General features: G+C 28.1%; 1 protein-coding gene across 4 annotated transcripts; it reads right to left on the minus strand.

The window, feature by feature from the left end:
- Positions 1-12,117: 12,117 nt before the first annotated feature.
- LOC112798212 (putative lipid phosphate phosphatase 3, chloroplastic) lies at positions 12,118-15,818 on the minus strand. 4 transcript variants are annotated; one of them, XM_025841430.3, is made up of 9 exons: positions 15,666-15,807; positions 14,582-14,828; positions 13,947-14,171; positions 13,770-13,857; positions 13,577-13,686; positions 13,354-13,444; positions 13,076-13,264; positions 12,892-12,951; positions 12,118-12,534 (listed from the first exon to the last, which is right to left on the minus strand). In XM_025841430.3, the coding sequence occupies exons 2-9, from the start codon at positions 14,654-14,656 to the stop codon at positions 12,341-12,343; spliced, it is 1,032 nt and encodes a 343-aa protein (XP_025697215.1). In that variant the 5' UTR covers positions 14,657-14,828; positions 15,666-15,807; the 3' UTR covers positions 12,118-12,340. The 4 variants fall into 4 exon arrangements, with proteins under 4 accessions (XP_025697215.1, XP_025697216.1, XP_025697214.1 ...); XM_025841431.3 differs by having other exon boundaries at positions 15,372-15,738; XM_025841429.3 differs by having other exon boundaries at positions 14,582-15,818.
- Positions 15,819-16,652: the final 834 nt, after the last annotated feature.

Here is a 16,652-nt window from a genome sequence, read left to right on the forward strand (position 1 = left end):
TGCAGGGGTGGTGGTGGTGGTGGTGGCCATGGCTCCACCCATGGTTAAATTATTATTCATCATCTTCTTCTTCTTAAATTATTATTCATCATCTTCTTCTTCTTAATTATTTTTTAGCTATCTAGCTAGGTTTATGATTATTCTTTGTATATCCACTTTAATTATTATAAGACCCATTATTAACGACTATTAGTAGTAGTTTATTTCATATAGTAGTAGTGTTATGATTTGGCTTGTTTCCATTTAGTTTAATATTCTATGTAAATATAAAAAATTTAATAAAATAAAAGAAGAAAAAGAGTATCTTAATTTAGCTTGTTTTCTATGTTACCATTTAATCTCTCTTACCTTACTGTTATTGTTATTTTCTTTAGCTTTTGTCTTCGATTACTTATCCATAGAAAAATTTCTATTAATAAAAATTAGTATATTATTGTTTTCTTTAATTTGTTTCGGTCAATATGTATTATGTAGTTTTTGTTTAAACGCTTCAACGTTAGGTTACTATTGTTAAATATTTATCTCTTTTTAGCCTTCTTTTTATTTTCTCTATATAAAAAAATTAGTGATATTTCAACAAAGACTTTATAATTATTCTCATAAAAAGATACTTTATTTTAATAAATGGATAGTAAATGATAGAATTTAATTTTAGTATTTTATAAAAATATTATTTTTATTTAACATATAACTAAAAAATCAGTCTTATTTTTAAACAAATTTTTATATAAAAATATTTATGATATCTTTATTAAGGTAAGTGTCAAAAAATAATAGTGACTAATATATTTAGTGAAAAAATAAAAATTGATATAATAAAAAATTAGTTAGTATTAGTTTAAATATTAATCCAATATAAGAAAAGAACATGCAAATATGTAATACGTATTCTAAAAATTTAAATAAATTAATTTAAATTATAATAAAATTAATAACCACAACAAATATAAAATTAAAAAAACAAAAAGAAATCTCCCATATTAGGCCCAAATTATAGCCCATGACTTTATAGTGTAAAACAAAACAGAGAAAATAAAAACTTAGAAATTGAAAAACATAAGAAGTAATTATAACTTGGAACAAAGTGTGATCTATTTTATGTAAAGTTAATTTTATATGAAATTAATAGTTAAAAATTATTAAATAATTTAACATATTTTATTAAATTATTATTTAATAAATTTTAACTATTAATTTTACTTAAATTTATCTATCTTTGAATTTTTTCTGTATATAAATTAAACTAAAAAAAACAGAAAAAAAGAAGAGAATCACAAAATTGATAATTATTACATGAGATTTAATTCTTTGTATATACACTTTGATTATTATAGGACTCATTATTAGCCGCTACTAGTAGTAGTTTGTTTTATATAGTAGTAGTGTTATGATTTGGCTTGTTTCGATTTAGTTTAAAATTCTATGTAAATATGAAAAGTTTAATAAAATAAAAGAAGAAGAGTCTCTTAATTTAGCTTGTTTTCTATGTTACCATTTAGTCTCTCTTAGCTTACTCTTATTGTTATTTTCTTTAGCTTTTGTCTTTGAGTAAGTAGGGTGTGTTTGGTAAACACATTGGAAGCACAAGAAGTATGTTCAATCTTTTTAAAATGTTGTAATTTTTGTTTGGTTAATTTTTTTCTCTAAACACGAACATGATTATGAGTTTGAACTTCCATTCATCTATAGTAGTTTTTGTGTTTATTTGATAAATTAAAAAATTAATTGATGTTCTACTAATTTTACCATTCAATCTCATTTACAATAAAAGATACAAAAAACAATCATCAGAATTCTTAAATTTTTTTCATAGCTATACTTTACAAACAAATATTTTTTTAATATTATTATTAGTACTCTTTGTTAAGTTTTAATTTTTATTAATTTTTTATTTATTTTTCTTGTTAATAGTATGAATATTTTTTTTTGGAGTTTTTTTTATGTTCACTTATGTATATTATTATATTTTTTTAATAAAATTTTTAGTATTTATTATTCATATAAAAATTTTTAATCATTTTTATTAATATGCATTTTTTATAGAAATTTATTTTTTTATTTGATTTTGTATATTTTTTATTATATGTTCTTAAATTAGTATATATTTTATTTATTATTGTTGATTTTTATAAAATAAATTTTATTAAAAAGATATAATTAAATACAAAAAAATATTAAAAAAGAGCACTAACAAATTATAACTAAAAGTGTATTAAATTTCAACACATAAATTTAAATTCTTTAAAAAAATTATAGTCAAAGAGTGTTAAAATAATATAGTTTTGAATAATATAAATTAATGTCTTTTTTAGTAATTTTTATCTAAACGTAATTTTAAATGATGTAATCTAAATAACATTTATTTTATTATAATTCATTTTGATATAAAATTTTCAAACATAAATCACATTAACACCAACTCACTTTTTATCAAAATTAAGTTTGTAACATTAATTTTATTAAAACTCTCGTTTACAAACTCTAATCCAAATACACACTTATTCATAGAAAATTTTCTATTAATATTTTCGCTCTTGTAGATTTTTTTTCGGTCAATATGTAGTTTTAGTTCAAAGGCTTGGATGTTAGGTTACTATTGTTAAATATTTATCTTTTCTCATCCTCCTTTTTTTTTTCTATGTAAAAAAATTAGTGACACTCACAAAGACTTTACAATTATTTTTATGAGAAGATATTTTATTTTAATTATTGGATAATAAATTATAAAATTTAATTTTAATATGTTATAAAAATATTATTTTTATTTAAAATATAACTAAATAAATAAGTTATATTTTTAAATAAAGATTTTTATATAAAAATATTTTTGATATCTTTATTAAAGTAAGCGTGTCAAATAATAATAATAGTGACTAATATATTTAATGAAAAATAAAAGTGATATAATGAAAATTTAGTAAGTATTAATTTAAATATTAATCAAATATAAGAAAAAAACATGTAAATATGTAATATGTATTCTAAAAATTTAAATAAATTATAATAGAATTAATAACCACAACAAATATATATATCCCTATCAGTAATGAAGGATTACAAATTTGAGGATACAAATAGGCCCAAATTATTATAGCCCATGGCTTATTATAATACGTTAATTTGTTATAAGGTTTAGGGTTTTTGATATATTAAAAATTCATATCCAAATGAGTTCTTTTTATATGAAGTTGATAATTATTAATAATAATTTAGTTAAATTTATTAAATTATCTAATAATTTTTAATTATAAATTTTACGTAAATTTTCACATTTTTATATACTTTATACGAAGGTGAAAATTCAGGTACAGTTAATTTCATCTTAAGTTAAAGTTGATAATAGAGAGTCGTTAAATGATATCCAGTCTCCATCACAACAATAATGGAATTTTACTATAATCTTCATGATTACATACACCAAATTTCCTAGGAACTACCATTTCTATCCGGGACAAGTCCAGAATCTAAACCCCAATCCTGAACTTGACTTGGTCACAGCCAAGCTTTCAACTGCTAAGTGCTAACCCAACTTGTAAGGAAATTCTCACAGAATCATGAAACACAACACAGATGTATAAAGGACCTCTAAGGACATCTATGGCTTTTTTCTTTTAATTTTGTATACTTTGCCTTTTTCCGCTCTATGGCTTTTTCTTACAAACCTCACTGTTTGTCTTTTTCCATGAGACTTAAGACAGACAAAACTAAACAGAAAAATTACAAAATGAAGAATATTGAAGGAGAAGAACTTCTGTTAGCTTAGATAGCTATGAGAACCTTGTGCTTTGCACTCTCACTCCTTGCTTCAAGCCCTGGTTGTTCACCCTTATTTATAGAAGGGGAAGCCTCCACGGTTGAAACTGTTGAACCAAGCTAAACTTCTTCTTCTTCAAACCAAAACCGGTTCGGCCAGAGAGAGAGGAGAGGAAACTAAATGTAAAACCCAACATGAAATTACTTCTGTGTCTTCCCTTTTCACCAAACTTCATCAATCCAGGCCTTCTATCTTGACTTGCACTCCAAGAAGGATTCCTAGTCCTTGATGAGTTCTTGATGATGAGAGCTCCTCCTGTTCTAACTTCTGCCTCATCTTCCACGTAGCTACAGTAGCTACCTCCTGTAGTGGTTGAGCAAAAACAGAGACGAGCCATGCCTCAAAGGATCTTCTTCCTCTGACCGAAGTGGATCTCCATCATTTTTGGTATGGAGAACTTGAACTTACTTCACCAAATCTTACCCCTTTTTTGGTGAAGATCTCAACCGCAACATACTTTTTGTTTTCTTTTTCTTGCCATCATTATAATAGTCTTATTACTTGCTTCTTCTTCTCTACGATAGCTTGCCATAACTTCCATAGTTTCCTGAGAAGTGATCGAGTGAAGAAGAGAGATGAGAGAGAAGAGAGAATAGAAAGAAAAGCATGTAATGGTTTTGAACAAATTAAATCAAAATGAATTAATTCCTACTCCCCTTTCTTTCTTAGTGGCGTGTAACATTAACGAGGCCATCAAATCAATTGCATATTCTCTCTCATGTTTCCAATGCAAGTTAATTCAAGTTACAACTTGAAAGTGGGATTCGTTGGAAGCATGAAGCAAAACATTTGCTTTCTCTCCTTTCTTTATTTTGGACCAAACTAGTTGGTTTCCAACCAAAATTTGATTTGGGCTAACAATGTTACAAGAATCTGGTCCATTAATAAGGTGTTGATTCAGCCAAGTCACATAAATATTTTAACATTTTAACCAATGCTAAATGTTTGTAATTTCATTGGGCTTGGAATTTTTCTTTTCTTTTCCTTTTCGGCCCAATAGAAAGAATCTGCACAACAAAATTATTTTAATTAACATATATGAATTGAAATCAAATTAATAATTTTATAATTAATTATTTTAATAATGTTTAATCATCATCAATTTAAATTAGAGTTTTTCAAACTCATCATATATATATATATATATATTTTGATGAATGTGATATTTTTTTATATAAATAATTTAATAAAAAATTTAATAGTTAATTTATTACCTTTTTTGTTTTAGTCCAAATGACCAAATCAAATATTTTTTTATTATTTTTGGAAAGAAAATCTTTTAAGAAATTTAATAATATGTGATGAGGAACACTGAATAAATTATGCAGAAACCAATTAAAACACAATATAAAAGCATCTTTAGTAAAAATTGAAATAGGCATCTTTATCTGAGTGGTCACCTACTACAATTATATATATCAAGATTAATTTTAATCTACCTTAAAATATGTGAATTAAGGAATAACTTGAATTTAACTCCCTAGAATTAAGATAATCTCGATTATCTCATTTTTGGTGAGTTGTGATCTTTATACATACATATCCATAACAAAAAAAAAAAATGTATCTCAAATTAATAATAAGATTTCCATATATACGATTTACACACATCAATATTTTATTATAAATAGCGATATTAGGTGTGATAATTTGTTCACACTTGGTCAACAATATTCTTAATCTTTATTTCTACTAATAAATCAATAATAATACAATGGCCAACAAAAACTACTCACTTCACTTAGCTCTTATCGTGGCTTGCATGGTCACCATGATGGCGACGGTGGCCGCAATGCGCATGATAACAAATACTATACCTAGGTCATCATGCAATGGAACAACACTAGGAAAGTGCATAGAAGCAAAGAAGGAATTTGAGATGGATTCAAAGAGCAACATGGAGATATTTGAACCAAAGAAAGAGATAGGAAACGGTGCAATAGGAAAGAATGGAATTCCATGCTCGAAGAAAAATAATACCACCAAGAATTGTAAACCGGGTCCTCCTGCCAACCGTTACAAACGTGGCTGCAATCCCATTACTCAATGCAGAGCCCCTCCACCACATGGTTAAATTATTCATCATCATCTTCTTCTTCTTAATTATTTGTTTAGCTATCTAGCTAGGTTTATGGTTGTTCTTTGTATATCCACTTTAATTATTATAGAACCCATTATTAACGGCTATTAGTAATAATTTGTTTCATATAGTAGTACTGTTATGATTTGGCTTGTTTCGATTTAGTTTAATATTCTATGTAGATATAAAAAGTTTAATAAAATAAAAGAAGAAGAAGAGTATCTTAATTTTTAGCTTGTTTTCTATGTTGCCATTTAGCCTCTTTTAGCTTACTCTTAGTGCATGTTTGGGCACCATTATTTTATTAAAAAAAGATCTTTTTTCAATGAAAAAATATATTTTTTAAATTTTTAACGTGTTTGACAAATTTCTAATAGTAAAAATAAAAACACTAGTAAAATAAAAAAAAGATCTTTTTTGAGAAGCTGTAATTTACATCTTTTTTTAAAATATTTTTTTTGTTAAAAAAAAGATGTTTTTCATGTAATAAATAAACAAAAAAGTACTTTTATATTGTTATACCTAAACATAATTGATTGATAAAAAGATCTTTTTACATGAGATATCCAAACATAAAATTACTTTTACTTTTCTATAAAATCTTTTAAAAAAAGATAACTCAAAAAAAGATCTTTTCTTAGAAACTCACCCAAACAAGCCCTTATTGTTATTTTCTTTAGCTTTTGTCTTTGATTACTTATCCTGTTATCCATAGAAGAATTTCTATTAATAATGTCCCTCTTGTAGTTAGTTTTTGTTTCAGTCAATATGTATTATGTAGTTTTTGTTTAAACGCTTGGACGTTAGGTTACTGTTGTTAAATATTTATCTTTTCTCAGCCTTCTTTTCTTTCTTCTATATAAAAAAATTAGTGATACTCTAACAAAGACTTTACAATTATTTTCATAAAAATATATTTTATTTTAATTATTGAATAATAAATTATAGAATTTAATTTTAGTATATTATAAAAGTAATTTTTTCATTTAAAATGTAACTAAAAAAATAAGTCTTATTTTTAAAAAAAAAATTTTATATAAAAATATTTTTATTAAAGTAAGTGTCAAAAAATAACCTGACTAATATATTTAGTGAAAAAAAATAAAAAGTGATATAATAAAAAATTAGTTAGTATTAGTTTAAATATTAATCCAATATAAGAAAAAAACATGTAAATACGTCATGCGTATTCTAAAAATTTAAATAAAGTATTCTAAATTATAATAGAATTAATAACCACAACAAATATAAAATAAAAAAAAAACCTCTCCCACATTAGGCCCAAATTATAGCCCATGAACATATTAGGCCCAAATTATAGCCCATGGCTTTATAGTGTAAAACAATACATAGAAAAAAAAATTAGAAATTGCAAAACATAATAAGTAATTAGAACTTGCAACGAAGTGTTATCCATTTTACGTGAAATTGATAGTTAAAAGTCGTTAAATAATTTAACTAAATTATTATTTAATAATTTTTAACTATTAATTTTACGTAAAATTATTTATACCTGAATTTCTTCTGTATATAAATTAAACTGAAAAAAAAAAAGAAAAAAAGAAGAGAATCACAAAATTGACAATTATTATTACATGGGATTTAATTCATGAGAAGCAACCAAGATCTTGGAAATTTCATATATAAGCCTTGCTTCAAAAGCATCACCAGAAAGAAGTGAATAAGGGAAAGAAGTGAAGTGAAGTGAATATACATAGAGTAGTTAGTGTTTATATATTAGGCATAATTGTGTAATAATAATAGAGAATTTAATTTAAGAGATTAATTTTATAAAGTAGTTATGTGTATGTGTGAATAAACGTGACCAACATTATGTGTGAATAAACGTGACCAACGTAAAGATAAACCGGACAACGAATCGCCCTTGGCATATCTCTTACTTTAATTTAGAGTTTAGACAACATATTATACATTAATTTAATTTTTTGTGTCCATAAGCACGAATGAAGATTTTATTTTGATTCAAATGTAATTTAAATAATTAGCTTTTAAAAAGTTTAAGGCTTGAAAATGTTATTATGGGGTCCTCAGCCACAATATAGAGATTTTGTTGTCATAGACACAGACCGTGTTCCTTGTATTTTGGCACATTAAAAGACGAACACATAGAAAGGGCCATGATACAAAATCATAACATCCTTAATTATATTCATAGTTTAGTTTGTTATAAGGTTTATATAGTTTTTGACATACTTTATACGAAATATTATGGTGAAAACTTGCCGTTATTTTCATGTAAAATTTTTAGTCTAAAACGGTTAGATAATAATTTAGTCAAACATATCAAATTATCTAATAATTTTATATGAAAATAACTGCACATAAGTTTTCTCCAAATATTATATAATTTCATATGAAGTTTGAATTTTTTACTTTAATAAATAAATTAATTATAATAATTACTGAAATAAATAATTTAAAAAATATTTATCGAAATAAATATTTTTCTCTTATCTCATTTATACTATAAATGAGATAATTTTGTACGTATCTTGTTTATGAGATATATGTATTTATAAATTATTAAATATAATTTTTAAAAATAATAAAAAATATTAATAATCTAAATTGAATAAAACTATTAAAAATAGAGTTTCAAATAATAGAAAAGATGGACGATTTTAAATAATAGAAAAAGTAAAGCATTTTAAATAATAGTGAAGATGGACTATAAATTTAAAATAAACACGTTAACACGTTTATTTCTCCTAACCATTAAAATAAATGAAAGCACAAATGAGTGGACCGTTAAACTATTCACTATTAACACGATTATCTTTTTTCTAACTACACATTATTTCGTTTGTTGCATGAGAGTATATCAAAAATTGAAATATAATTTAAATAACCTTATCTCAAAAAGAATTTAGTGGAGATGGAGTCATTGGTTGGATGATTTTCATTAATGAATAAGAACCAATCCGTGTCGGGCGGGCTCTATCTATTTTGCGGAGCACACCTATATGCCCGAATCACATTGTAATAAATTTTGTACAACCAACTTAGTAGAAAAGATTTTATATTCTATACCAATAGAGTTGGTGACCTCCATTAAATGGGTCATCAAATAAATAACGTATATTTAAATTATATTTGAAATTTTTATGTGCTAAACGAAATTTGAGATATATATAATTTAACCAACTTGTGTTGGTCGAGTGGTCAGCTCACTTATCGACCGTCCGTCTTGTACATGTAGTAACCCATTGTACTTATTTTAAATAGATCATCCATCTCTCTCCTACTATTTAAAATAGACCGTTTATCTTTTCTATTATTTGAAACGTTTCATTTTTAAAAGTTTGGTCTAATTTAAATTATTAATATTTTTTATTATTTTCAAAAATTATATTTAATAATTTATAAATACATATATCTCGTTATATATCTCGTTTACCGTATAAACGTGATAATTTTTTATATATCTCATTTACACGAGATATATAAAAATTAAAAAAATACACTTATTTTATTTACACTGTACACGAGATATAATATAAACGAAATAAAAAAAATATTTATTTTGATAAATATTTTTTAAATTATTTATTTCAATAATTATTATAATTAATTTATTTATTAAAATAAAAAATCCTGCGAAGTTCCCCTGCACTTCCACCGCGGCCACTGTGAAGGGCATAATATGGTGGCGCAAAGAAAGATGTGTTGTGTGTTGGCCAAATTTTGCAGCAAAATTTGTAGATATAAAAGAAGATTGAATGAGGAAATAATATATTATCGTATCTTAAAATCATACCAATGCAAATCTTAATAAGATATATTTTGAATCATACTAAATCTCAATCAAATAATAATTTTATATGTAGTTTCCTATAATATATATTGTGGATAATGTTTTATCCATTATTCCTCAAATAATAATTGTTACATGTTGTCTAAGTTATTAGGATAAAATACATACATGTTCTCTATACTACTAATATATCAAGATTAGTTTTAATTTACTGACGTGAATTAAGGAATAAGTTAAATTTGATTTCCTAGACTAATGAGTATATATGATATCTAATAACTAATTAAGATAATCTCAATTATTATCTCATTCTAATGACTAGGACTAGCACCGAAATAGTGACATTATACACACATATCCATAAAATTGTTTTTTTTTTATGACTATAAAATTGTTAATTACATGTAACTATATTCAGATTTTTTCATAATTATTAAAACAAAAATAGAATGTATCTCAAATTAATAATAAGATATGGTATGCCATTTACACACATCAATATTTCACTATAAATACCGGTATTAGACGTGGTAATTTTGTCACACTTAGACAATAATATTCTTAATCTTTATTTCTACTAGTAAGTCAATAATAATACAATGGCCAACAAAAATTACTCACTTCACTTAACTCTTATCGTGACTTGCATCGCCACCATGATGGCGGCGGTGGCCGGAATGCGCATGATGACGAAGACTATACCTTGGTCATCATGCAATAGGACGATAGGGGAGTGCATGGAAGTAAAGAAGGAATTTGAGATGGAGTCAGAGAGCAACATAAAAATATTTGAATCAAAAAACAAGGTCATAGGGAATGGTGCATTAGGGAGGAATGGAATTCCATGCTCGAAAAAAGATAATACCGCCAAGAATTGTAGACCGGGTACTCCTGCCAACCGTTATGACCGTGGCTGCAGTCCCATTACTCGATATAGGGGTGGTGGTGGTGGTGGTGGCCATGGTTCCACCCATAGTTAAATTATTCATCATCTTCTTCTTCTTAATTATCTAGCTAGGTTTAATTTATGGTTATTCTTTATATATACATACCCTTTGATTGTTATAAGACCCATTATTAACAACTATTAGTGGTAGTTTGTTTTATATAATAGTAAATGTTATGATTTGGCTTGTTTTGATTTAGTTTAATATTCTATGTAAATATGAAGAGTTTAATAAAATAAAAGAAGAAGAAGAGCCTCTTAGTTACCTTGTTTTCTATATTACCATTTAATCTCTCTTATTATTATTATTATTCTTATTTTTTTAAGCTTTTGTCTTTGATAAGTTATCCATAGAAACATGCAAGGATGCAAAGAAGAATTTCTATTAAAAATGTCACTCTTTTTTTTTTTCAGTCAAAATGTAGTTTTTGTTCAAAGGCTTATACCTTAGGTTACTATTGTTAAATCTTTCTCTTTTATCAGCCTCCTTTTTCTCTCTGTATATGAAAACTAGGAAATAATAGTGACTAATATTTTTAGAGAAAAAAAAATAAAAAAGTGATATAATAAAAAATTAGTTAGTATTAGTTTAAATATTAATCCAATAAAAGAAAAAAACATGTAATACTTATTCTAAAAATTTAAATAAATTAATATAAATTATAATAGAATTAATAACCACAACAAATTAAAAAAAAAAAAAGAACTCTCCCTGTGCGTAAGGAAGGATTACAAACTTGAGAACACAAATAGGCCCATATTAGGCCCAAATTATAGCCCATGGCTTCATAGTGTAAAACAAAAAAAAATCTTAGAAATTGGAAAAGATAGGAAGTAGTTAGAACTTGGAACGGAGTGTTATCCATTTTGAGCTACGCAGCCACCGGGAATGAGTGAGTTAGTTACAATGAAAAGCAGAGCTGATAATGACTCCTTCTGGACTTGGAACACCAACGACAACAAAGGGCAACAAGGTCAATTCCCAGTTTCCAAGTTCCTCGGTAACAACAACAACAGCAAGTCTCAGACGTTGGTGTTGGGTCCTGGCTTTGGTGCTGGTGTCGGGTGCGGTGCTGGCTTAGGATTCGGTCTGGTCGGTGGATTCGGTTACGGTGGCTGGCCATTCAACCACCTTAGGTTAGTTTTCGGTCTTGGAATGGGTTGCGGTGTTGGATTCGGGTTCGGGTTCGGGCAAGGGATTGGTTACAACTTTGATTTCCAAACTCGCAAGTCTAGAAAGTCTAAGAAAAAATTTGAAGATTCCAACAAAACTATTGTTATTCAGATATGATATGATTATTGTTTTTCCACGTTATTGCAATTTTCAACTTGTGAATTTTCTTCACTAAGTAGTAGTGACTTGTTCTTATGAATTTTTATTCTGCTTAATTATGCTATTGAGTTGTTAAATTGGAATATTTGTTTATCCCATTGAAATGCCATCAATCTTTGTTCACTTTTTAATTGAATTGAATTGGACTTTGGCATAAAAAAAAATTGAATTTTATTAGTCAAAACTCAAAATGCATAGTATTAATGATCAATTTGGTTCAAACAAATTTTCCCTTCAAGTTTCTAACGAAATACAAGGTAATTACTAGTGACTATCGAGTAGAAAACTAATTAAGATTCAGCAGAACTGAATTAGTCAACTTAATTCTGGTAAGTGGTAACATTCTAGGATATAGTATGTACTAGTAGGATCTGATTTAGAAAGTGGTTTATCTATCTTGTTCCAGATTCAATGTCATTGAATGTTGAGCTTTGATTCCGTGCTAAAGTTAAACCCATACACCCATGGTTGTTCTCAGCCTGAGACTCTGTTGACTGGCCTTGTTGACCAACATTTTGAGCACTATGAGCTTGTGTCATACCTCCTGCTTCTTCCAACATTTTAAAATAAGCATAAGGTCCCCATCCTGCATAATAAAAACATCATATCAGGTTGTTGATTATATGGTTCATAAAAGATATAAATTTTAGTTGTTACTTTGACTATAACAATAATGCATTTTTCACTAAGGAAGAATCGGTTACATAGATCAATTGACATCATTATATGCTAGTGAAAACTCGCATACAGTTGTCTTCATCTGAAGTTGATAGTTGTGAATCGTTAGATGACGGTTCTTAACTATCAAGTTCCCGTGAAGACAACTGCATTGAGTTGTCACCTTATATGCTATCATTAAGAAAGGAAAAAAATGGACATATGCGAGCAGACACAAGCGAATTATTAAATTATAAATCATAAAAATATGCACTGAATGCAATACCTTCAGAATGATAAGGAGGGGGGAAAAACTGCAAATAGCAAAATGTAGCTACTATAAGACCTGAAATAAGAATCATTCGGAGAGTCAAGGCAGGCACCAACAGTTGTAAGTAGTATTTTCATCTCTCTTTTGGGAAACTTAAGATGCATAGTTAAATTACTGATCATTATAACTACTGATATACCTAGAAGACCTCCGGCAAACACATCCTCCCAGTGGTGCCAATAATCATCAACTCGAGAAATACCAACGAGCGACGCAAAAAGTAGAGGTAGAAAAACAAGGCAAAGTTTCGCTACATGGCCTGCGCGGTCAAATGCTTTAATTTTCCCAGATAAGTACAATGATAAGAACCCTAGACCAGCAAATGACCCTGAAAAAAAAAACAACAAATGAACTAAAAATTTCAGAAAATTATTTGAATGGAGTTATACTTTTTCCACTATTCACAATGCTACATACATGAAGTATGGCCACTTGGGAAGCTCTTATGTCCTTCCTTTATGATGTTCTTGTCACCATGGCATACTACATTTCCCAAAGTATCATAAACCTAACAAGAAGCTGTTTATCAGAGATACAGCAGCCATAAAGAATTGGTGGATGCTATAGATTTACTCGTGTTGATGTGGAAAACCATTCACCAAAACAATCACTTAAGACCTAAAATTCAAGAAGGACATACATCCTTTCCGTCTGGGAAACATCGCCAAAAGAAGTCTGGTCGAGGTCGACCAACTGCGTCCTTTATTGCATCAGTGATTACTGCTGTTACCAAAACGGAGAATAACAGACCTGCAGAAGCAAACGATTTCCTATCATTGGCTCTAGCTGTTTCTAAGGAATTTAATAAATCAGTGTAGTTCAAAAATCAATACCCAGTATGGCATGGTGAAGATCATAGACATCTCTCCTTCGGATATAGACAACAAGAAAGATCACCATAGGCAATAAAACTGCATATAACTAACCATGCCAAGATAATGAATAACAATGTAGCCTTGTTAGCATGTGTATTCAAGAAAAATATGTATGATGTTAAGCTTTAAACTTACAGGAACGGCCCAAACAGGGACTGTATTACTCTTGAGTGGATATTTGAGGTCAGTCATCATATCCTTCCCGACATAGCGATAGAAAGGATGGATAATGTCCAGGATGGCCACAATCAACACAAGGAGCAATAGGATGAGCCAATCATGCTTGTGTGTTCTCGCAACTGCATATCCATGAGAACTCACAGTATGTGAACCAAGCTGGACTTCCCTCACTCTGAGTTCCTAGAGCAAACAAAATCGTGATTGTTCATTAGAAGAACGCCGAAGCTAAACTACCAAATGTTTGTTTAATACACACCAATAGATGTTCATCATGTCCATACAACAAAAGCAGACAACCAAATTTAATTGTCCCTTAAAATTTTGCATTAATACACTGTATATCTTCATACACTTTATACAAGGGCAACACAACTAACAAATGGAGGTCATCCATGAAATTTTTGTCTCATTTTTACCAAACACACCCTAAATGATTATTAGAAGGTAAAAACTTAGATTGTACATCAATCCATCTGACAGAACTACTTGCATAAGAAAATAGACACATGCTAAAAGCACTCTATATATCTTTTCCAAAGCCTTTGTTTTAGTAGCTAAGACTGAAACAAAATCTTAGCTAAATTGTATACCTCTCCATTTGTGTCTATCAATGGTAAATTAACGGATGAAAAGTGAGCCCCAGCCGCAGCAGAGATCCGCGGCATCCTGCTTGATAAATCCTAGCCTCCTAGGTAAACCCCGAAGAAAGCAATTTCGGGGGGCAAAATGTTGCAAAAAATTACTGTGATTTGCTTTGCTACACTTAAAAAATTTTCTGTGGTTTAAGAACCTGGCAAATCCTCTATGTGTATAGCACACAGAGCATCTCAAATATTCCTGAAAGTTTGAATCAGTTTAATTCAGCACGAATGGCAGTGTCTCCAGAGCCATATGCAATAGCATGTCTCCGTCAAAAACAGTAAACACACTCAAAGAGAAGTCTTAAACACCAATTTGGTTCAGGAATTCCATAAAATCACCACAAAACAAGATAATCCAATTAAATTCAATACACAACTGTAAGCTTCAAAGTTAAGCCAATCCAATCAAAAACAGATTAACATAGCCTGCTACCCGTAAATGAATCACAATTCTCATGAAAGATACAGAAAAAAAAAAAAATCAAAAGGATGTTATGAGGTAAAGCCAATGAGTGATTTCAAACTAAATTGAGTTAACCTGGATTCAAAACGCATAGATTTCAAATGGAAATGAATATAAATCAAAGTTAATTTAATTCCATGCATTCAAAACTCATAAAAAGTTAAAAACAAAATGATTATATCTATAAAGGGCGAATTTTTTTCACAGAAAGTTGACATTTCTACTATACCCAATTGATATTAAGATAAAAAGTGAAGAACTTTAGCGTGTACGGACCTGAAGGCGGGTTGTAAGATACTGAAAACGAAAGAAGGCTATGAAATCCGACAAGGCCATTGTGAAGTAACGAAAAATCAAAGAACTCTTAGACGGAGAGAAAGAGAAAGAGAAAGAGGAGTTGTAGCAGTTTCAGAGAATAAAGGGGTATCGAATTTCAATTAAAGTTTTAAAATTTAAATTTTTTTGTGCACACACACGGAAAAATAGGAGAGAGTTAGAAAGAGGATAATTATGATGCAGCAGAGCAGAGATTCAAAGGCACCGTTTGGTTTCTTTAATTTAATTACTTACCTTTGTGAATTGAAGGAATGGGTTAGACTTCTCTCTGTATTTGTGGAACTCATACTCAGATTCAGATTGGATTGGTCCCCTACATTATAGGGCTGTATCTTAACTAACATTTTGCAACAAAAGGAAGCTTCTTAAGTTCCAATAGAAAACCATAATCAATTTTAGGATAATCTTAAAAAGTGTTGTAGATTTGTAGAGTAAAAAATCTAAGGGTCATTAACTTTTTATCTCTTTGCTTTATAAACTTTTCTCATTTTGGTTAATCTAAATTTCTAATTATATATTCTTTAATGGGTAAAGTACTAAATTGATCTCTTACGTATGGACGTAATTCTGTTTTGATCTTTAAGGTTTAAAGTGTATCCAAAAAAGTTTCATTTAACTTCAATTTAGTCCCACCAGATAACAAAGATAAATAATTAATGAAATGTCCTACATGATAGTAGTATAATAATCTAGAGAATAAGTACAAGCTCCAAAGGCACAAAATCAACCGTGGATGCATCAATAAATTTATTTATTATAAAACTAAAAAAAATGTTAAATACATGTATTGATGCATCCACGGTTGATTTTGTGCCTCTAGAGCTTGTACTTATTCTCCAAATTATCAACTTTGTTCTTATACTACTGTCATGTAGGACATTTCATTAATTATTTATCTTTGTCCTCCGGTGGGACTAAATTGAAGCTAAATGAAACTTTTTTGGATTCAAATAGGACACTTTAAACCTTAAGGACCAAAACAGAATTACGCTCATACGTAGGGGATCAATTTAGTACTTTACCCTTCTTTAATTTATAATTTTTATTAGGTGTGAGTTTGATTAATCTATTTAAGATAGGAGAAAATCTAGGAGATCAGTATTTTTATTAAAATTTAGTCCGAACTTAATCAGCAAAAAAAAGAGTGAGTAATTTCACATTATTAGATATAATCTCATACTATTAAAAATACTAATGATAACTACAAATTACAAAACTTAC

Source organism: Arachis hypogaea, chromosome 14 (assembly GCF_003086295.3).
Source record: "Arachis hypogaea cultivar Tifrunner chromosome 14, arahy.Tifrunner.gnm2.J5K5, whole genome shotgun sequence".
NCBI classification, from domain to species: domain Eukaryota; kingdom Viridiplantae; phylum Streptophyta; class Magnoliopsida; order Fabales; family Fabaceae; genus Arachis; species Arachis hypogaea.

Excerpts from the sequence above, each read along its gene's own strand:
- LOC112798212 (XM_025841429.3), bottom strand. The coding sequence starts at position 14,656 with ATGCCGCGGATCTCTGCTGCGGCTGGGGCTCACTTTTCATCCGTTAAT. Across the intron at positions 13,858-13,946 it reads TCCCTGTTTGGGCCGTTCCT|TTATATGCAGTTTTATTGCC; the intron begins GTAAGTTTAAAG and ends TGGCATGGTTAG. Across the intron at positions 13,687-13,769 it reads TCTTCACCATGCCATACTGG|GTCTGTTATTCTCCGTTTTG; the intron begins GTATTGATTTTT and ends TTGCTTCTGCAG.